Raw genomic sequence first — 23,225 nt, 5'->3', positions numbered from 1 at the left:
AGCCGGTAATTATTCAACAAAGCACAACTGCTGTAACATACCTCACAAAAGGTACTCAGACTACTTGACTTCATACTTGGTTATGTTATAATTAAGTAAATTCCAAACGCACCTCTAGAGTTTTAATCTGACTTTGTTACAATGCCCTATATATTTGCTATATCAGGTATGAAAACTATTAAACAAAATTAACAGAGAAAGGCATGCACAAGTGTCCATCCATTTAGCTTTGCTTGGGTTAAACAGCAACATTTCATTTCAACATTTCATATTATGTATTAATTATATTGTATTGTATTGTTGTGTTTTATTATATATTCAGTAGTTCTAAATAGCAATTACCTTTACATTCTTTCCTTTAAAACTGAGACCAACTTCCTTCTCTACACAGTAAGTAGAGTGTAAGTGACATATAATATGGACTGCAATGGATATGTATGTATATCTCCTCTTTCCAATGATTAGACTTAAAAATAACAAAGGTTCTGCTTTTGCTGATCTCACTTTCTACTATGAAAGAACATGGATACATCTGTTATTTCGCCTGTGATGAGAGGGTGTTAATTTATTTTTTCTAAAACGAGATCTAAAGTGCAATGTCCTCAATACGGTAATGTAACAAAGCAGAGGATTGCTTCGAAACGCAGAGCTGCTAAAAATATTTTTGTGGGGTTGTATCCAATGTTCAGCACATTTGCCAATATTCTGTATATCACAGTTGTAGCAACCTAGTTTGCTTCTACCATCCACTGACATCAGTGGATTACAGAACTACGGGGAGAGTTTGGCTGAAGCAAGTTTTACTTTTCTTATCGCCGCCTGGGGCGTCACTACAAATCGGTCTACTACTGGAGTAGAGAAATGCATTTCATAGACATTACTGATCACTTCTTAGAACACCCTGTCAAAGTCAAAGCAGCTATGCAGGAGCCAGAGTCCACACGAAAATGCTACAAAGACAGTCAGTTGTTGTGAACAGTGCAGCCTGCCCAGCAGCAGCAGCAGCAGCAGTATGTTTATGGAATACTGGGAGCCGACAACTAGAGTTGCCAGCTGATACCTAGTCAACAATTTTGCAGTGAGATTCACCATGGTCTGGTCAACTTTTGCTGGATTCTGTGCAACAACTGAGAACTTTTACTTTTTTCAAAGATAAGTTGAAGGAACAACCATAGCCAACAGCAACAAGAAAGCAGCTGACTGCTAAGCAGTTTTGATTGATATCTTGACCACAGTGTGCACAGACACAGTGCTAGTTTAACTCGAATGTGTAATAACAATAACAATCACAGTTTTGCCTGCTTACCAATGGAACAAGTCTGTTTATTGTATAATATAACTGTACGTGCAATGCATATTTTATTTGAACGTTTTCATGCAGGCTTTACCATAGAGTACCTCATACACAATGTATATCGATACACAATAGGACTGACCTTCTAAGCAGAAGAATGGCAAAGTGGTTTTAGTTTTAATCGGCTAAATCTACTGTATCATAAATACAGACTAGACATCCAAATAATTCGATGCAAAATGTTAATTTAAAGAGCCACTCACACACTTCCATCAATTTAGGGGACTCATAAAGGGAGAGATTAAAATAAGAACGGTCAAAAACAAACAAACAAAGCAGCAAAGGCCAAAAACCCTGGATGCTATATTTCCCATAATGCAACTCAATAGCATCTTTCATTTTTTGATTTCCCCTGTTCCCTTAATGCCAGCTTCTTTCAAACCCCACACCTTCATACTCTAACACAGGCTTTAAAGCCTGGTTTCTTCAAACTTTGGAAAGCTCTCTCCAAAGCCACAGAAGACATTGTATAACCACTGTCACAGACTGAGTATCACTCCTTGAGACAGGTAAACGGATCACCATGGGTAAAATTGTTGGATTGCCCCTTGGAAGCAAAAGGGATGAGATCATTTTTCACATTTTAAATGCAGAAACTCACTGATTCTAGTGGAGGAGTCGACTAGAATCAATGAGGTGTTAGGATGGATCTTTTTCAATGCACAAAGACAGCCACTCTTATACATATACAGATCAGGCTGTGGTGTCAAAAGTCATGTAATGAATGCATCAGCCTCAACTGACCTGCAAGGCCTTGTTGATATGCAATTGAGCCTGGGCCCTCTCCTCCTCCAGCTCCTTCTGTAGTCTCCTGCACTTTGCCCTCCACTGGCGCACAGCCTCTTGGGCCCTGGTCTTCAATTCATCTCTGGTCCTCGTGCTCTCCTGGAGTAACGCCTCCGTCTCCCTCCTCTCTGCCTGCCCTCGGCTCTGAAAGGATGAGTGAATTTATACACAAAGTGTATGCTCATTCCTTATAATCTGAACCAGTGTTTTTTATCCATGGGATAGATCCTAAAATGTCTCATAGGCCTAATTCTGAAGGATCTAATCAGTTCTTTACATTGTAATTGTGTGAACTTGAACCAGAATGAGGAAGTACACACAATATGCTTACAATTTAAACTGCCACTAGAAAAAGTCCCTCCCTTGTTTAGGGTCCTTGAATTAAATTACCTAACCACTGATGAATTAGTGTGACAATAACCAAGAATAAAATACCTGTATCTCCCTCAACTGTTCCAACATTCGTAGCTGCTGTTGCTCCCGCCGTGCCAGGTCTGATGACAATTCCTAGTATATAGAAAAGAGAAAGGTCAAGGACTGTGTGTGTGTGACTACTACTAATGCTAATGGGAAGAAAAAGACAGACAGTAAGGAGTAAGCAAGACATGTGGTGTGGGTGTGGAGGAATGGGTTTAGCAATTGAAGCTAGGAAAAGGAAGAAAAAGACAGCTGATGCTTAAAGAAAAGAAAGAAAAAGAAAAAAGGTGCGAGTTATTTTATAAAAGAATAGTGAGGGAAGAAGAGGACTAAAGGCAAAGACAGAAAGGTCAAAGAAGGTTGAGACTGTGTTTACAAGCTGCCTCCAATTGGATTATCTGCAAGGCTGGTCTGAAAAGTAGTCTGAAAGGAGAGTTGCACTGGATTAACTTCATATCCACAACAAAATCACAATCACTTCGAAGTTTCAAGTTTGATTGAAGTCTAAAGTAAGGGCAAGTAAGGTTAGCATGTTGCCGTTCTGGTATTTATACTGAATAAGACTGTCAGTTAGGAGTAATTAGTCATAGACTGATTAGGCACAGACCTATTAGACTGTATATAAATTCAGTCACTGAAAAATTTAATCTTCCACCCCATTCTCCTCATTATACTTCATTTTCGCTCATTTACCGTTAAAATGAAACATTTCCAACGTCTGTTTTGATCTAGACATAAAAACCATAAGAGGCGCCCCAGGTGATACATGCAAACACCCACTTCGTCTTTTAACACCTACTCGGCAATAGGGGATGTGTGGGAGTTTAAACACATATTCAGTGAAAGAAACATCTGAGATTAGAGGAATGTGCCAATGCTTAAAGTGCAGCTATTTCTACTAACATTTTATTGATACCCACCATAGCCTTGAATACCCCCTGCTTAGCAAGGGAATGTGTTTCTTTTTATTTTCTTCTACAATTTTTTATGTCTTGTTACAGTGATGGAAGTGACACATTGCACCGTTTTGAAAAGGATAAATGACTGCTGGTTGACTTCTGATCTCCTATTCCAACTGTCACTTCATCTGACGATTTTAAGAGGATCAAGTGGCATGGAGTTGGCGGAGGATGCGACCACGGATGAGAGGCATCCAAAAAACTGAAATAACCCTGCTCAGGGTGGCGACGGCGATGTGGGCAAGGTCAAAAGCGTGCTTGTGTCCGTTTGCACTCCAGCTGAGAGATCATTTATTCTTCAGAGTATACTGCAAAGACAGCCAACTAGATGACTAAGGAATGACTTGCAATGTCCTTTCTAAACCATTGGTATTATAAGTTCTTTTTGTTTTATATAAATACTAACACACTTTTGATCTCAATGGGACTTCCTGGTAAAATAAAGGTCAAATAAATAAATGAATACTTATTGTCACACAATTTCTCTGATACACACCTCTACCTGTAAGCTGAGCTGGACCCTCTCTTTCTCCTTGCGGTCCAGGGCCCTTTTCAATTCATCAACCTCACTGAGGACTGAGGCTGTTTGCAGCTGGGCTCGCAGCTCCGCCACTTCTTTTTCCAGGTTTGAATGATCTATACGCATGTACACACATACGGACAGAATCCAAGTGTTGTTGTTAGAATTAGTTACTACATGTGGAAACAAGAAAAGTAGAGCATATGGTGACAACGTGGTGATAATTGGACGTGATAGATAATTGGGGATCACAACAAATACCTTATGCAAAAACTTTTTTTAATGAGATAAATATTTAAGTCCATTTTGAATTACTTTGTAACCCTAACCCCCTTTCTTTTTTTGTACCTCTTGAACAGAATTAAGTGATAAGAGGTGTGAATGAAGCAGGGTTTGATAAACTAAAATTCTGATATACAAACACCAACTACCTTTGGTGATATCTTCATAGTCAAGTACTCAAATAGTTCACCATATTTTACACAATCTGTGTGAAATTCAGATTTAAACAAATAATCAAATCTGAAAAGCCCTATTGCATTCAAACTACTTTAGAATTAATACACTTTCATAATAATCTGTCATTTTCAAACTTCTTTCTGAGCTACTGTCCAATCAATTTTCTGTCCTCTATCAAACACTCCTCTCTTTATCTGGTCCTATTTACACCTGGTAGTAACATGTGTTCTGGGTGACCTGATCCCAAGTAGACAGCTTTAAGTACAGGTGTGAATGCACCCAAGAATGTGCAACAGAAACTGGATGATTCACTTAAATTCTTCTCCTTTTAATTTCCAGCAGACTAGGCAGGAGAAGTGCATTGCTGACTCCCACCGCTTAAAAACAACAACACATTTTTTTTTCAACACATCTTTGCAAATGGAACGGAAATGATGTATGCGTTTATTTGCATATGGAGTGGGTAAGTGAGACCCGATCACAAGCGGTCACTTGAGATGCATGTGGAGACGCATTCTAACACCAGATGTTAACTGACGTACTCAGAGCTACTTGTGATCAACTGGATCACCCAGGACACACTCTATGCCGGGTGCAAACAGGGCCTTGGTTCTTTAGCCTCTCTCTTCCAACTGCCCTGCACTCACTCTTCTACTCCTAAAGGTAATCTGATCCAGCGATTGGCAATGCATATGTACGGCCTGAAGATTTTCTTCAAGAAGATACATAAAAATAACAAGATATGATGCCAGCTATTTCTATGGTTACCGGGTTGGCATAGCAATATTTTAACACATCCATTTAACCTGCATCAAATCCTCTGTCTTCTCCTCTCCTGTTCATCCAGACCTATATTCAGTACCTGGCCCTCGCTGTCCACCTCTTCCCTCCTCCCTGTCAGTGTGGTTGCCATGTGGCTGCGCAATGGGCTGAAAAGTCTCCAGCCGGGCCCTCTGAAGCTCAGTCTTCTCCTTCCTTGTCCTCAGCAGCTCACCGCGCATGTCCTCCACCTGGGGATCGTTGGCCCGTGTGAGGCAGACACAGAGAAAGACATCTGACAGTCTGACAGCGGGCAAAAAACAAGACTGAAGTTCTCTTGGAAGACGCTGCACTGTTTATTGTTTTGTCTCCAGAGGTTTACTGTAGATCTGCATATGCAATCAGGTACAGTACACACAGACGTAAACAAACCTGTTGAACAAGGGACTCTCTGCTTTCCTCAGACTGTTCAAGGAGTCGTCTAGCTCTCTCCAGTTCCTGGTCCGTCTAAGGAAAGCATAACAATGAGAATGTCAGGACAATACATAATATTCAAGTGGTTTGGAAAATGATGTGAAAGTAGCAGGAGTCTGGTATGTGTTCCATCATCATATCACCAGGTATGCAGCATATACGATCTACACATTTAGAATGTATACAATTTCATTTAAAGCACAATTATCAAAGTTTTAGGAGGGATCTAAAAAGTTTTGATATACTAAGTAAAAATTGGAACGCTAACTACTACTGCGGTCATTTTTAGTAAAATAATGCAAGAACTTTTATAGTGTTCATAATGATTTATCTAAAAGGTGTTTCATTTACAAAACAAAAACCATTCTTAAGACTAAATATATTCACCTTGGACTTCTCCCTCTCTCCTTTCAGTAGCCTGGCTGTTATGGCTTCCTCTCTCTCATGGGCTTGAACTTGACGTCTCCCTGAAGTCTACAAAACACAATATACAGGCCACAGAATGTATTACTATACGAGCACACGTAGAAGAGTAGCGTAATAATGCAACATGAGTGGCGCTATTGCATCACAGTTTCACATATACAGTATCTAGTCTTCTTGGAAGGAGATACTGGCATCATGGTGGATTTGTACAAGAGCTTAGATCCCACTCAATCCCACTCATTCTGAGCAGGCTGTGGTGATGAATTACCGGCTGCTAGCAATAACATCTACCCAAGTGACTCATCATCTATTTGATTCACATCACAGCAGGCCCATCGGTGGGGAATAAATGTGCCCTGTGCTCTCCCTCCCCCCCTGCTCTTTTGTAGTAAAAGAGATTATTTTCCTCTTCATTTCCTCATGCTTGTTTATTTACCCTTAATTTTTGGACAAATGCATTATTTCCCGTCGCCCCGGGCCCTGCTGGTGTCCCATTAGGGCACAACGGAGGAGTTGGATGCAAATGAATTGGTAGCTACTATCATTACACAAAAGCCTGGCTCACAAAGGTTATCAGCCTGGATACAGCTACACAGTGCCCCTCTGTGGCCTGCTAATATAATGCAGTAAGCATAGATTTAAAAAGAGATTTAAAATAGGACTGATGCCATGACACTGATTAGCTTATGCAAAGCCTGTCCTCCAAACCAGTAACCAAGAAATAAATGGTTCAGGTATTTCAAAAATGAACTAACATCATGCTGATGATGTATAATGTGGATGCTGTGTGTGGCTAAATGGAAAAGTAGCAATGTAAGAGCAATAATAGAAGATAATGTGTTCTTTACTGTGACTGTGGGCATCTATTGTGTGCATCTAGCTAAGAGACTACAACACTAAAGTGCACCTAATGGCAGAGCTCTCTCAGCTATTAATGCTTTAAGACAAATGCACCCCCAAAATACATGATTGGCATGAAATACGGGGAAGTAGCAATTACTTGCTTAGCAACCATTTGCACTGCATCACAGTAATTGCCTAGGTGTGTTTTATAGTCTCATAAAGCAGAGCAAGACGGCTAGGTGACACAGTGGGAGCACTGCTTTAACAAACAAGAGAGGGTGACGGTACATTAGAGAGAAAAGCCTTCAGTAAGACACGGCGATGTTTCTGTTCTGTTTGTTTGATTGTTTTCAAACATAATTATTTGATGGACAACGCAGTAATACATGCTGTATCTAATTTTTGTGGAAGATCACTAATCACAACAATTATTGTTAGTGGTTTTGGTTCTTTTCTGACTTGTAACAGAATAATTACTCAACAGAGATTACTTAAGAATGTTTCAGCATTCATTTGTCAAGCTTGATTTTGAACCTTTCTGTGCCAGAGCTGGCAGGCAGAACGGCTTTTGATTTTTTATTTTATTTATTTATTTTTTTAAAATTGAGCATAAATAAATTATAAATGTCAGTGGTCTGTGTTATTACTCAAGAATAACCAAAAAGCATGTATTGCTGCTGCTGCTAAACCTGTGTGGGTAGTCCTGCTGACTGGCTTTCTCTTTACTACATCCTCCAAATTTCCCCTCATGATGAAAAAAATATGTTTCCTAGTATTAGTCAAATTAGTTATGAATGCAATCATTCTTCCTTATATTACATATTTCACATGCATAATATGCCATAACATTTATCCTAAATACTTAACGGTCTTCATTCTTCATTATGACTGAATCTGTGAGGACAACTACAGTAAAAACAGATCAACTAGAGCTGCGATAGAGCTGTGACTGTAACAGACCAAGAAGAAAACAGGATTGCATGCCCAGAAAGCAGTGTGCAAAGTGTAACATAAACCTGCTCAGGGACTGATTTGACAAATTCAGATCCTAATGATGTGAATCAATGTGTCTAATCTCTGATAATTAAATAAATAAAGTAAAAGTTAAGTATTAAGTTCCATCTTGTCCTGGTCCTTCCATTGAATCTATAAGGCTTCATGTTTTCTCTACATTATTTTTAGGTGTTTTCCTTGAATGTGACAGAACATGACAGATGTTGATGGGGAGGTGTAGGATGGAGGGATCACAGAAGATGAGTGATGGGGAGAAGACTCACCTCCTGCAGCTCATCAGACATGGCCGCCCACTGATCAGGCCTTCTCTCTCTTTCCACGCTACTTTGCCCAGCATGCATCTCTCTCTCCAGCTCCTGCAGACGCCGCTCCACACGAGACGACACCTGCAGACAGTGAGACGGGGGGGACGCCTCAGGTCACGCAAACATCACCGGTGCGGAAATGGCAGCAAGATATGATAAATGAGACACCAGGAAATTAAAAGGGTGGGTGACAAAAATATCCTCTAGAACTGACTGTAAGTATTACATTCACGATGCAAGAATTTCCTGTTTAATCAGGCAGCATCGCATCTACCTCTGAAAAACAGTTAATACCTTTATCTTGTCACGTCCGCAGACGTGACAAGATAAGAAATATTAAACATGTTGGCTGTCATTTGGAGCAGCATATTTATCAGAGTAGTGCTGGTGCAGTGAGGAGCCGTGCGCTTGGAAATTACACCGAAATATCCTTTAAAGTTAGACTCACTGAAGTGACGTTTGAAAAAGAGGACCCCATTTGTCCATATCTATTCAGGAAACATAAATATTTGCATATTGCTTTATAGAAGCTTTCATTCAACAAGAACTGTGATGTGATGTCCTTAACTTTAGGATGCATACACTTTTTTCCACAGAGTTAGTTAGATACTTGAAGTATTGGTAGTGAAATATGCAGCTACAACTCACTGAAGCCTGTCTCTGGGAAGTTGTCACGTGCCCTGTGAGGCTCTCCATCGCTCGCCTGTTGTCAATATTCGACCTATAGAAAAAAAGACAAATCCAGCAGAGTGAAAATATTTACACAGCAGAGTTCTCAGCCGTTTTGAAAAATCCTACTCCAGGGTACCATTGATCAAAATGTGAATGCATAATGTGACGCCACTAAAAATAATTATACAGCTTCAGATGTTGAAATATGGTGGTGGATCAATTTGGTCTGGTCAACAGCACCAGGGAGGAGAGATTTTTTTAATAACTTGAAAATGTCAAATTCTAATGCATGTTGAGAGAAAGATCTGCTGCCTTTCGACTTTGCAGTGCCGTCTTTGAGTTTCCAATGACACTTTTATCACTTTGTCATCAAGGAGATTTCAAAGGCCTGAAAACACATGCATTTGTTTTCACAGCTCAAGCAAAACCTTGTTATGTACACTGGATGTGAAAACAAAAAGATCAATATGCTGCAGGCATTAGTTAGTGCAGAAAATAATGTAGGAAATCTGAGGGCAGACCTTAAGAAGGGAGTACATAAGAGTCCCATTGCACTTTCTGTGGATTACTAAGGCTGCATTCACACTGCAGGCACAACTGGCCAAAACCTATTCATTACAGTTTGAGCACAAATCATAATCTGATCTTTTCAATTCTGATTTAAGCCGCTTTCATTTGTGCTCCGAATCATATACTGGTTGGATTTTTTGCAGTGTGACCTCAGTGTGAACAGTCATATCAGACTTAATGTGACTTTTATGTCACTCTAGATGTAGATTCGTCATGTGGGTCACTTCAAGACAGTGACCTGTTCACTTGAATCTGATGTGGGCCACATTGAACAAATATTGTGAAACTAAATAATAAATAAAGAAATCAGATCCGAGCAATAAATCAGAACTGAGAACTGAGTGCTAAGGCTTGCAGTGTGAATGTAGCCTAAATCACTGTGTGCTAAATTCCTAAAGCCTAATCCAGACATGAAAACTAGTATTAAAGCAAACAATGCTTCTAAATTCAATTTAGGATGTGCAGATCTAGGGAACCAAGGACATTTATTTAAATAAACTTTAAGAGGCGAGTAGCCTTAACAAAAGAACTTTATCTGGTTAAATTAAAAAAAACCTTTTCTAATGAGGTAATTTCTAAATCTGTCACAAGTCTTTATTGTTTTACAAACTTTTCAAATTGGCAGAAATATTGGTATATTATTTCATTATCAAGAATATTTATGCTACTTATTAGTATGGCAAGTAACTGTTTGGAGATTCAGATTTAAAAATCACAAAGTCACAAAATAGCCAGTGCGTCATGTGAAGTTAACTGTTTTGCTGTTCAGACTTTGTCTTTCCCCTATGTACCTATTTCTCCGGAGGATTTCTCTATCCAGGTCATCAGACAGTCTCTGCTGGCCACAACGCAGATCCCTCAAGGATTGGTGCATGGTGTGAATCTATGTGGGACAGCCACAGATAGATACAGAACACACAACATCATACACGAGCAAAGCAAAAAATTGCCGATTATTGTTTTTACAAAAATGCACATTTATTGCATCCACTGTGTAAAGCATAAGCAAAAACCACACCATAGACCTCTGTAAAGGAAAATACTAACATAAACAATATCAGATTTAAATGAAATCTTATCACACCGCTTTAAGATTAGCGTAACAATCTACTGGATGTTGCTGACTCAGTGCACCCTCTTTTTCTGAAACTACTTGACAGGAACAAGTGACACTGATTGGTAGTTGGTTCGTCTCCACGATCCCTTACATCCTCTCCTGTCAGGCTCGCGTCCTTGAAGCGAACACTGGCAGAATGAGACCTCCTTCTCCTTCCTTGAGTGCCTATATAGTCGCTCAGTGGAGAAGTAGGGTAGAAGCGCTGGTCATCTGAAATTATAAAAGTACATATGTTATAGCTATGTATAGTTACCTGAGAAATACTTAACCTGAGACCACAAACTCACTTAAGGTGAGGTTTTTTTTGTGTTTCTGTATACTATTTCTGTGTTCATTCAACTCACACATTATCCAGCAGTAAGACTACAATGAAAAGACAGCTGACAGCAACCCTTTCTATTTCTCCGTACCTGATCCTGAGCAAGCTTCCAGGTCACTAGTGTGCAGAGTGGAAGCTGAAGCTGAAGCACTCCGAGCGCCATTGGATCTGCCCTGCCTGTGTGTCTGCAGCTGAGTTATCGACTCCTCCAGGTTCTCCCTGAGCTGTTGCACAAAACAAAAAGGAGACATAAATGACAAACTGAGAAAAGACAAAATGGTTTAATAGCATTAAGAAGCAAAAACAGAACAAAGACTAGGTGTAACAGATATCCTAAAAAAAAAATGTTTTTATATAAATACATATATACGCCTGAAACAAAATATGTGAAAAGCTAACAACGACATTAGAATTATTAGAACAAGTGTCTGACCAGTGCCATGGCTTCAGCCTGATCATCTGAATGGTCCCTGTATTGACCCAGCATTTGGTCTACTTTGGTCAAGTTCCTACTGGTGTCCTGTGAGAGAAAGGAAGCCCTTAATTTAGCATAAGTTTAGTAATCAATGCAAGCTGCAAATAAACACATCAACTCAAATTGTATTACCACATGTATAGGAAAGCTAATGTACTGTACTGTAAGTTTTGAATTGTGGCAGGTGGTGGGAGACTATATAAGGACACAGCAGCATGCAGGTGCATGAGCAGTATTTCTAGTTGGATTAAATCTGAGTTTGTGTCTCATGAGGCAGAGCAGGCTACCTGTAAAGTGCTCGCCAGTGTGCTGATCTTCTCGGAGATGTCTCCTGCCGGACCATCACTTTCAGTCCCGCTGGCTCTGCCCCTGTTCCGGACAGGTCTGCGGTGGGCTTCACGCCCCCGAGGCCTGTGCACCCTCGTCCTGTCGTATGAGTCCGACCCACTGGAAGTATCCATAGTTTAGGACAGGGCAGGATGCGGTGGAGGCGACGAAAAACGACTGACTATGCAAATCTGCCGATTAGCGAGCAGCACCGGTAACTGCAACGATAATCAGATTACCGAACAAACTGGGCTGGTTCCGGACTTTCTTTACAGCAACGTTAACGCTAGATATATTCGTCATAGCTTGGAGAAATGAAAGCCCTGTCATCGTTACCGTAACAACCCGTTGAGACAGAAAGCTAAGTGACCTGTAAAACACTACAATTCAAACCGTCCTCTCCACAGTCAATCACTGCGCTGGGCATTGTTGTGGGTGATGCTCCTCCAGGCTAGCAACAAGTGGAACTAAAGCTAACCCAACGTTAGCCAACTAATTTAGCCTTGTGACATTAACGTACAAACTGCTAAACTGTCCACAAGTCCAGCGGGAAGGAGGAAATTAATGTTACCGCAATGGACACGTTAAACGAGAGCCGTTGGTTCTTCGCTTTGTGAGTGATAGCGAACAGAAGCGCAACCCTCAGCTTTCCTCTGCTATGGCAACTTGAACTAGCCGCGTCTGAGAAGGAAAACAACCGACCACAGCGGCCCCAGAGGATGCCGGGAAATGTAGGCTGCCCACGATGGAGCAGTGTGAGAACTTTTTATTTGTGAACTACATTGTCCAAAGGTATTGGTTTGCGCCAGTAGTGCCGCTCTTCAGTTAGAAAAGAAAAGAATAGAAAAGTATAGAAAAACGTTTAAAAATGAAAAAAGATAAATGGGAAATACGGCTTGGTCAGACTATAAAAATAGCATAATGGACAGTTTATGTTAACCGACTATATATTTTACTGACTTGAATAATACAATGCCATTCTGTATAGACAAAAAAGAGAATACTTCAGTCATGTCTTGAGCACAGACTTATAGAAATATATTGGAATATAAAGTTTACCTCAATAAAACACACGGCTCACGGGGGGGAAAAAAAGACTAAAAAACTATTCTCGAGTGTAACACAAGAGTGCCTCATAAGTCCTCCCCTCAAGTTGAAGACCACCTCCAAACCCACCACAGAGCTGCAGCTGTCCGTCCTACAGCATCCCCACCTTCACAGCCTCACAGAAACTCCAGGGGCCCTGCACACACACAGCTGAGCATAACCCTCCTGTGCAGCTCCACCTGAGGATTACACACCAAAAACAAACAGCACAGCTCAGACTACCTCGCTTAAATTGATACACACATTTGTTGCTGTGGACACCAAGAGGACTAGGATCAGGTGGAGAACCAGAAGTCAGTCTGGGGGAGATTTTGCACCGACCATGCAGGTGATAACATGCGCGTTGTTTGCGCTCGTCAGCCTCCCTGTCAGCAGCACCGTGTCGGAGGCTGACTCCTGCCCTGCTGTCTGCGAGTGCTCTGAGTGGAAGACCCACACAATCTCCTGTTTTGACATTGATATTCTCCCCAGGTTTCCAGCAAGCACGGAGACACTGTAAGTAGGCGTTCAAAACGCATCTGTAAAAGCGATTCTGCTCTTATTTCGTGCATTTTAAAATGTAAAGTGCTCTTAACCCCGAGGAAAAATCATTATAAGAACACGACTTTTCCTTCAAAGTGTTCCCAGAGGGACTTGGAGGGCTGTCTGTGATGTTAAGTAGTTATGCCAAGGTATTAAGGTGTTTTTATTTTCGTCTGTGGTAGTGTTACTAACAGGCCATGTTCCAGTTGTCAGTGAGACTTTTATTATTGATTTGGTGTGGAATGAAGCCAATCTTGAACTATATTAAAGGAACACTAAACCTATAAATAACTGATCATTGGAAAAATTTGTTTTAATGACTGTAATGATTCATTAATTTTTTTTTACCATATACTGAACTATTAATCTACTATTATAACAATATAATACAATAAAGCACTTACATGTGAAAAAGACAACTTAAATTTCCCTTAACGTCTCTGGTTCAGGTTTAGTACTGGTTTGTGATTTATTTTTTGATTCACCTCTTTAATTATCGTTTAAAATGTACACCACAATACCCATATCAACACAAATCGTCCCTACGTTTTGCAATTGTAGATTTACTGTATTTAAGACTTAGACTCAGACTTAGACTTCACTTAAGATATGAGGGAAGATGACAGACAGTGACAGAGAGGAAGAGAGAGAAAGAGAAACCCAGATCAGAGGATTTTAATAGAAGGCTGTTGGAAAACAAAGGTGGATGCTCTTTAGTGCTTATTACTGCTCACTACTCCTCACTAGCCCTGCATTTTAGAAGATGGTTTAGAAAAACAACAAACGTGCCTGCTCAGATTTATTCATTCAGCTTCAGCCAAGCTAACATTGACACTATTCGGCTGATGGGCTCCTTTAATTTGCCAGCTATCGGACTACAGTATACACTATATGTAGTGAGGTGGAATCACATTCACCCACTGTCCTTTCCAAGAACAAACAGTATTTCCAGTAAGAGTAATACAACAGTATGATAATATTACTGACAGCTAGAGCTGCAGCTAATGATTCTTTTCAATATTGAATTTCTGCTGATTATTTTTTCAAATAATTGCATGACCCATAAAATAAATGTCAGAAAATTGTGAAGAATCCTTATCACAATTTCCGAAAACCCAAGGTGATCCACGTCTTCTTTTACTCACATAGATGATAAATCTAAGATAAACAATAAAAAGTAACCTTGTCAATACAATTAGAGTGGACAATAGGCTGTTTTGTTTATGACTCTTTAGCAGTGGGAAATTAAACCAACAGAATTGTAATAAATTGACCCAAGCAACAGCTGATCTGTGTCCAATCTGTGGTCTTGTTATCTGAGACCCCAAAGAATCAGCCGAGAATCCTGGGAGCCGACATGATGTAATATGTCAGGGTCACCTCTGAAAAATGTAGCGGGGCTTTTACACTTCCGAAATTGCCTAAGTAGGGTGAAAATTATGCAATAGAAAGCGACCAGTTTGCCATGGCCTTGAGTGATGGAAACACATGCCCTTCAGAGGTACTCTGTGGCTTGTGTGGAAACATAGAAGTGGAAGAGTTAGAAGGAGTATTTCCATTTAAATCAGGATTCTTGAATGATAAATCAGACCTTGCTGTTACATTGTATAAATCGAACCTTTAGTGATGTCTTCCAAATGGATTCAGAAACTTGCAGAAGATTTTGTGGAAAGGTCATGAGTGGTCATACGTGGTCGCAGCTATTGCGAATTTGCGCTTGTTACTGATGACATTCATAGCCATGTTTGCGGCACAGTTCTAGCGATGGTAATGTCGGTCTGTCTGTTGGTTGGTGGGCCCATTGCTTCGGTCCAGACTGAAATGTCTCAACAAATATTGGACAGATTACTATTCAATTTGGTACAGACATTCATAGCCCCAGAGCATGAAGCCTACTGATTTCATTGTTCCCCTGACAGCGCCACCATAAGGGGGACATTTATGGTCTTTAGTATAGTGTCTTGACATCGTCAGTACAAAATTTCAATTTGAAACACTTTGGTTTAACAAATGACATTTCCATCAGCCTCAGCTTAACTTTGTGCAAACGTTTACAATATAGGTTGACATCTTTGGTGAAATGCCTCAACAATTATTGGATGGTCATTGTCATTAAATGTGGTACAGTTGTTCATGGTACTCAGAAGAAGACATTCATTTTGCCATCAGGATGAATTGTAATAACATTCCATTTATCGCCATCATCAGTTGAAAATGTAATTAACTTGTCTTCAACTGCACTTTGTGTTCAATTCTAGTCAGATAACAAATAGAAATGTTAGCCTGCTAGCGTGCTAAACTAAGATGGTGAACATAATAAACATTATTCCTTTAGCATTGTCATTGTGAGTAGGCTATTTTAACATGTTGATCTCTGAAAACATCACTGTGCCTAAGTACCAGAGGTGCAAAAGTACACACATTCTTTACTCAAGTAGAAGTACCAATACTAATGTAGAAAAAAAAGCCTCCAGTAAAAGTAGAAGTATTGATTGAAAAAATACAGTCTAAAATGTACTTAAAGTATAAAAGTAAAATAATACAAATAACTCCAAAAAAATAGATGCATTAAAACTAAAATAACAAGCCTGTATTAAAAATGTAAGGTAGAAATTACAGATATTTGTTTAAAAATGTAATGAGTAAAATCAAAAAGTCAAAACAAATACTTTAAAGTAGAGATACCTGAAAATACTACTTAAGTACAGTAACAAAGTATTTGTACTTAGTTACTTCCCACCTCTGCAAAGTACAGTGCAAAGAGCTGCTAGCATGACTGTTGTTATTTAGATGGACTTGTAGCATGTACACCTCTAATGAAGCATAATGTAAGCATACAGGGGAGATTGCCTACTTATCGTGTGGATAATGATTTAACACGTGTTACTCTTACAAAAAGATTCCTCTAAAGCACTGATGTAGGGCTCAATCATGATAATTTAGGCTAAGGAGGAGGTTCTGTTATTATAATCCTCATTCCTTTCTTACAATTTATTGGAACATCCCTCCATCCCAAACACCACTTTGCATCGCCTCCAACAGCACCCATCACATAAAATTATCTCCCGATCACTGCCCCAATTCACATGTGCACGTGCCCCGATGTCCCCTACGATTTCCTCACATTCCTGCCCAGAGTTTACGCAGAGCCCTCCAGAAGGATAGAGAGGAATGAAAGCATGCCACCAAGCGCTGAACTGTCACCCCTCGTGATAAAAATATCTGCCGAATAATCCCGAAATAGACTGTACTGAGCGGGATGTTCCAGCAGATGAGGCGTGAGGAGGTTTGATTTTGTTGTACACACACTGGGGAATGAATGACCCTGCTGCCCCAGTCAGGCCAGTGACGTCCAGTCCTACTGACTCAAGTCAGGTCCAGCCTCATTACAGATTTCTGTGAACTGGACCAGTGAAAACTCTTTTGTAGTGGCCAAGACATTAGCAGAAGTGGCACCGAATCATTGTCACACATAAGTCTCAAGTCTTTACAACATCCAACGTCAAGAGGCCATATTTTTTCAAGTTCATATGGGTGGTACATGCTTCAATGTTCAAAGACACATTTTCTCATACTATACGTTGCTGAAGCTGATTTGGATGGGTTCAAACAAAACGGATCTGTGTTTTTATGTGTCGACTTGCTGGAAATTAATAGCATCAGCATTTTAATGAAAAATGAATTGATTTGTAAGTGAAGAAATTGTTGAAATTGATTACATAAAAAATTTTAAGTAATAACTCAAACTCCGTTTTTTAGGTTTAAAAAAAAGAATCCTGATTAAGTCGCTTTTACTAGTAATTTTAACTTAGTTACAAAACTAGTTAAGTAACTTAACTAGTTAAGAAACATTCCTGATTAATACGTTTGTATTAGGTATTTTGTTTTCACAGTACAAGCTACTTGTGTTATTTTAATTTACAAAATTTAGTTAGTCTTACTCTGCTTTGATGTAATCAGTTTCAGCAATTTTTTTTTGTTAAATTAACTTATCTGGTTTTACAGTGTATTTTAGGCTTAGGGAAGGTATCGAGCATTTTTAAGTCAAAAGTCCAAGTAAAGTCACGAGTCACTGGTGTTGAAGTCCAAGGCCAGTTGCAAATTTAACTGAAGATTTACATGACAGGAACTTACATTGGGGTCAAATAGCATGTGAAAAGTTAAACATTTCGGGAAATATTATGAGCTTTCTGAGTCACATGAGAACATTAATACCACTCTTGAGTGGTATCAATCTTCTCATCTCTTCATCTCTCCCTCTCTCTCTCTCTCTTTCTCTCTCTCTCTCTCTCTCTCTCTCTCAGTAAGCAAAGTGTGTTTTCCAAAACTATTCCTTTTAACGCCTTTTTTTTAACAATGGTGGAGGTTTATGCTCTCAAACTGCTTTCAAAACCCTTCTTTGTCAATATAGTAATTTTAAAATGCTCCATTATGGGCAAAAATGTTGGGAAAAAATTGAACTTTCTGCACTAATTCTGTTATTAGCATAAGAGTTTAGTTATAAATTCTGTTGTGGAGGAAAATGCGTAAAAGTTCTATTCACAAAACAAAATGTGAATGCAAAGCAGACGTCTGTGTGTGAGTGTGCATATGTGGACACTTAGAGTTTGGAGTCCTTTGTGTGTGTGTGTGTGTACTTGTGGAGGTTACTCCATGTGTCACTGAGAGTCAGAGAGGTGGAAAGGAAAGCACAGACACGCTTAAAAGCCTGCGTAGCGTGACTCCTGACTGCGTCTGGACGATGCATTCAAATACAATATTTACCTTTTACAGCACATTTCTCAAACACCCAGAGAGTTCCATTTGAGAATAATTAAGAGGAAAAAAAGACTTCAAGGGAAAGGGGGAAAAACACAGCAGCTTCAGTCTTTCAAAAACCTCAGAATTTTTGGATTGGAGTTTAAACATGTGATAACTCGTGATATTCGTTGTCCCTCGACCTCTCGTGTAATAAAACTGACTGATGAGTGAAATCCTAATGCTATTTCCTGAATGGTAACAGATGAGCACTGGGATTAATTGTAAAATAAGAAGTGGGACATTGAACATCACGAGATTACTGGAAATACTGACTGTTTCCCAGCTATTAATTTGTACCGATGAATCGTGTAATGGAAATTGTTACTGTTACTACACATTCTGTAATAATTAACTTGTGTATTTATGAGAAAACAAATGTAATCTTTTTTTTTAAAACCTAGAAAGAAAATAATGTAGAGGATAAATCATTGTGCACCACCACCTGTACTAAGCACTTTTCTTCCCACACTCGTAGGACACGAGATCAGAACAGAAAAATAACTCGTCGTATCCAAGCATTCTGACTGAGAAGACAGTATTTCTACACGACAGGAGTTTACATACAATCACAGTGGAGAAAGTGCAGGTTGAAATGTGCAGCAGAATATGTAACTGACCCTCTCCACCAGTCACCACAGACGATTACACATCAAAATGTGACAGAGCCATAGTAAACACAGCTATGTTGTCAATCCAGTGCTGGCAATATTACGAATTATGTGGCTTCTCCCCACTTCAAACTCGATTCCCAACCTGTTTGTTTTCTTAGGTTTCTATCCAAAATGACAAACTGGGGGAGTACTTTTCTCCTCAAGCCTCCGAGATGGGCTCATTGGTCTTCTTCCTGTGCTCCTGAGGGAAAATGCATGCTGGTTATTTAGTTTGAAAGCGACAGGGACAACACCGTGGTTCTGACAGGGGTGTTTGGTGTCAGGGTCTGCTCTGTGTCCCTCTGTTTGTTTGAGTTTGTCAAAGCGTATGCGCGGTGCTGTGCTCCTGTGTCTACTGACTGACTAACCCCCCACCCATGTGAGCATGATTCAGAGTCATGGACCAGATCTCAGCGTCTGAATTAGTCTATTGTTCCCCTGATGAACCAAAGGTGCATGGAGATGGTGGCTTTGGCTCAGTCACTTTTTATACCTGTTTCCAAATGGATACATACGCTGTTGCCAGCTGAGACAGGATGCAGTGAAACAAACACTGAATGTGCATCCTACTGCAGGGTGGCCGTGGAATACGACATGACATCAACACATGTGGCTGCCATCTTAATCTCTTGCCTTTATTATTATGTTGTGATTCCCAGATCTACCACAACAAAATCTGCAGCAAGATCACAGGAAAGAAATAACACATTTTTACCAGCATTGTAAAGGGGAAAGTGTCCACAATGAACTCTTAAATAAAAAGACATTTTGAGAGATATGCTCATGTGCATTTGTTGCTGAGAGTTAGATGAGGAGATCGGTTATCACTTTCATTTCTGTATGTTTAATATTAATCTACAGCCAATTAGTTTAATAAACACAAGACTACAAAAAGGGGCAACCAGCTACTCTTTTCTTTCGAGTAAAATCCACCTACCAGCACCATTAACAAATGATATCTTGTTTGGTAAATCCGTACATGTCGAGCAGTTAGCGGAGACTCAAGGTAAAACTGCCTGTTAACAGGCAGTTTTTCCTTGCCCTTGTCGCAAGTTTGCTCATGGTGGTACTGTCTTATGGTTCTTGGTAATAATGTTAAAGAGTTTGGGTTAGATGCTCTATTTGAAGAAGTGTCTGAGATAACTTCTGTTAGGAATTGGCGCTCTAACAATACTTGAACTTGAATTGGAATTGAATTCTGCTCTGCCAAGAAGAAGTGTCGCAGTCCTTGCATAAAACCACAAAATGTTGTTTTTACACAGTATTTTTACAGTATTTGTATGGATTATACAAATGAGATATAACTAGCTGCTTTGAGCTTTAGAGGTGCTTTGGATACAGCCAAACTAGCTGTTTCCCCTTGCTTTCAACCTTTAATGCTAAGCTAAGCTAACCATCTCCTGGCTATAGTGTCATATTTACCCTACAGAAATGAGAGTGGTATGATGTTCTAACTAACTCTAAACAGGAAAGCTTATTTCCCAATGAGTCAAAAGTCTCTTTTAGAATTTTTTTGAGAAATTCTTTGAATTATTCAGTTTTTAACAAAAATCTTGCAGCTAAAATGTTTGACTTGTGGGTAAAATGTAGGAAGATGAGATGTGATATAGATGAGATTCTTTTTCAGAAATTGAGATTGGCTTTACAGTGAAACTGGGTACTAATTTATGCTGAACAATGTGGATGTGTATTTCGCACACTTAGGTCTTAACCTTACTTTCTGAAACATTGTCCTAAACAGACCCAGACATTGTTTGATTTGGCTGCCAGCTCAGGTTCAGTCACATCCAAGTCTTTGTTTTTTTCCTTGTTCATAGAATAGGGGGATCTGTTTCATCATTTGCTTCAAAGAAAGCTTTCATTTAATTCTAAAATGTGTCATTGTTGGGGTGTCTGTCTTCCCACTTTTCTCCTTTCGTACCTACACACTCTTTAATTGTATAGTATTATTGGAAAATTGTAAAGACAAAAATTATATATGTGAAATTTACTTTTTTGATAAGAGAACCACATTCATTATAAAGAGAGTCTTGAGCATTTCCACAGTGCTTTGTTAAATGTCCTTATACTCCGAACATTTCCAGGTGCCAGATTTTAGCCTCGTCCATTCAGAAAATAGTTTAACACTTTGGGAAATATGACTTTGTTGCTGAGAGTTAGATGAGAAGATTGATACCACTCTTATATGTGTACATTAAATATGAGGCTGTAGCCAGGAGATTGTTAGCTGAGTCAAAAAAGCGAGTTTGGCTCAGTCCAAAGGTAACAAAATAACACAAATTAACATGTTATACCTCATTTGTTTAATCTATACAAAAACTAAAGTGTAAAACAACACTTTTACGTGGGGTTATGTGGCAGACTGTTCCTTGGTCAAGAGCAATTGTTGGAGGCTAGGAAATCCCCTCCGTAAAACCACAATGTGCCGTTATCACACAGTTTTTTTACTGATACAACGATAAAAGATTTAATGTGCTAATTATTGAAGTGCTGGTAGACAAATTGTGTTAGCTTTGGACAGGCTTTATGCTTAGCAAAGCTAACTGACTGCTAGCTCCAGTTACATACCGTGCAGATGTGAGAGTGATATTTGTAGGAATTTAGCAATTCCTTTATAAATGTCAAAGAACACCTTGCTAATGACTAAAAGTCCTTGAAGAAAGTAAAATGTGTTTGCGACAACTAAAATGTTCTTCTCTATTTTTTAACCAGATGGCTTTTCGAGACCAGTCTGTCATCCGTGCCAGCGGATGCCTTTTCCAGCATGGTCAACATCTCAAGGATGTGAGTGCCAATTTATTTGGTGGGATTATTCCATTCAAGGCTTGTACACTTTTCATTAACTGCTTTTCAAACACAAACCCTCCACAGTTGCTCTCATCCACCTGTTGTCTTTCAATTGCTTTGCTAAAAAAACGGAAAGTTATCCCAGTTCCAAACTACCAACCCCTTTCCTTTTTGTCTCCCACCCAAGCAGATGATATGCTCTCTGTTTAGTATCACCGCTGACTCCTAATCACAGCTGGAAGCGCTAATGCGTTCTTTCAATAGGAATGTTGGTCCTTCGACCGCAGCGGGGATTGGACATTGGCTAGGTATTCCAGCAGAGCTTTTTGGGTGTGTGGTGATTATAGACTCCCAGTAGAGGTGAAGTCTCTGTGTAGAGGTAAAATATACACTTGAGCCTTGATCCCCAGCCGCTGAGTCCGTCGTCTGCGTCCAAGTCATGCATGAAGGGAGACAGAGGTGGTTTTCTGTATGCCTAAAACAACCACAAGTGCTCACAGCCAATGTTTCCACTGACTCTTTGTTGCCTATCCAGATAAAATGATAGACTGCATAGTAGAAAACCAACAAAATATCAGTCAGTTCTGAAATGCAAGCTTTAGTTTGTGAACACTGAGGTATGTTTTATTAACAGAATATATGTTGTGTTTTTTTGTAGTAATTAAGTCATTTTTAAGGTTGCTCAAGTGCTAAGTTCATGGTTTATTTAAAGAGCATACTTGTTACCCAAGTAATAACAAATGGGAGCAGAGTGACTGATGACTGGGTAATGTATATGTGAGGTGCATACCTGTAAAATTACCCGTGACTTTGGAGGCTTTAGACGAGGTGGGTTGATAAATTCAGGAAAGAGTTGCAGGCTTTAGGGTCATTTATAGAGCCACACACTCAACCTCATTTATGAAAACAGCTCTTATGTTTCGCTTGCACCCTGGCACAGTACCTTTCATTCTTACAAGTTAGACAAATGGTCAAAAAACACCATTATTTTGATATTACAAAGACAATTAATGTAAGTTAGTTCAGTATAAGCTTTGTGTATTTCTTCTAGATATATATCGGTGGACATGACGCTGCAGAGGCTGGAGAGGCACTCGTTCTACAGCCTGAGGAAAATCACCCACATGTGAGTAACTAAAGGAAAAGGGCACACTCTTTATTGATCGTTATTGATTAAGCTGTTCCTTTGGTCTCTGGAGAGAAAAATGCTTAATTTTGAACCTTGCCAGCAGCAAATAGAAGCAAGGAAGCAATACATTAGAAGCTTATTTCTCTCCTGCACACCATACACTCCTCATCAGAGTGGTACAGAGCAGTTTTGCCTCACTGGCAATTCAACAAATAAGAAAAAATTTACCCTGCTGTGGGATTACTAGATGCAAATTAGATAAAAAACAATTCAATGTGATGAAATAACTTATGTGCACCATTATTACTGAGCCTGGTCTTAACAGACAGTCGGAATGAGCATGTTCGAGCAGAGAGGCTGAACAACAGCCTGTATTTGGCTTCTCTCCTCGTCTTCTTCATGCTCCAGCTCTCGTTGAAGCAGCTCAGGGGAAA

General features: G+C 39.6%; 2 protein-coding genes across 3 annotated transcripts in view; one reads left to right on the top strand and one right to left on the bottom strand.

Annotated features, from left to right (window-relative positions):
• The window catches only part of LOC118340898 (centrosomal protein of 128 kDa), a 37,168-nt gene extending 24,698 nt beyond the window's left edge, over positions 1 to 12,470 (bottom strand). Inside the window, exons 1-13 of one of the 2 annotated variants that reach the window (XM_035679061.1) lie at positions 11,757 to 12,470; positions 11,428 to 11,514; positions 11,086 to 11,218; positions 10,767 to 10,885; positions 10,350 to 10,441; positions 8,965 to 9,037; positions 8,275 to 8,397; positions 6,116 to 6,202; positions 5,687 to 5,761; positions 5,358 to 5,505; positions 4,013 to 4,152; positions 2,576 to 2,647; positions 2,099 to 2,284 (exon numbers count right to left, since the gene is read on the bottom strand). In XM_035679061.1, the coding sequence (XP_035534954.1) occupies positions 2,099 to 2,284; positions 2,576 to 2,647; positions 4,013 to 4,152; positions 5,358 to 5,505; positions 5,687 to 5,761; positions 6,116 to 6,202; positions 8,275 to 8,397; positions 8,965 to 9,037; positions 10,350 to 10,441; positions 10,767 to 10,885; positions 11,086 to 11,218; positions 11,428 to 11,514; positions 11,757 to 11,930 (1,509 nt within the window). In that variant the 5' untranslated portion in view covers positions 11,931 to 12,470. The remainder of the gene's footprint in view (positions 1 to 2,098; positions 2,285 to 2,575; positions 2,648 to 4,012; positions 4,153 to 5,357; positions 5,506 to 5,686; positions 5,762 to 6,115; positions 6,203 to 8,274; positions 8,398 to 8,964; positions 9,038 to 10,349; positions 10,442 to 10,766; positions 10,886 to 11,085; positions 11,219 to 11,427; positions 11,515 to 11,756) is intronic. The other variant, XM_035679059.1, reaches the window with a different exon arrangement.
• A 545-nt stretch (positions 12,471 to 13,015) lies between these two features.
• tshr (thyroid stimulating hormone receptor) overlaps positions 13,016 to 23,225 on the top strand; it is a 23,251-nt gene continuing 13,041 nt past the window's right edge. Inside the window, exons 1-3 of the mRNA XM_035679049.1 lie at positions 13,016 to 13,398; positions 21,588 to 21,659; positions 22,714 to 22,788. Coding sequence (XP_035534942.1) covers positions 13,226 to 13,398; positions 21,588 to 21,659; positions 22,714 to 22,788 — 320 coding nt within the window. The 5' untranslated portion in view covers positions 13,016 to 13,225. The remainder of the gene's footprint in view (positions 13,399 to 21,587; positions 21,660 to 22,713; positions 22,789 to 23,225) is intronic.

Source organism: Morone saxatilis, unplaced genomic scaffold, assembly GCF_004916995.1.
Source record: "Morone saxatilis isolate NCDOM2014 unplaced genomic scaffold, NCSU_SB_2.0 Contig7, whole genome shotgun sequence".
Taxonomy (NCBI): domain Eukaryota; kingdom Metazoa; phylum Chordata; class Actinopteri; family Moronidae; genus Morone; species Morone saxatilis.
This window is presented reverse-complemented; position numbering and strand designations above follow the sequence as displayed.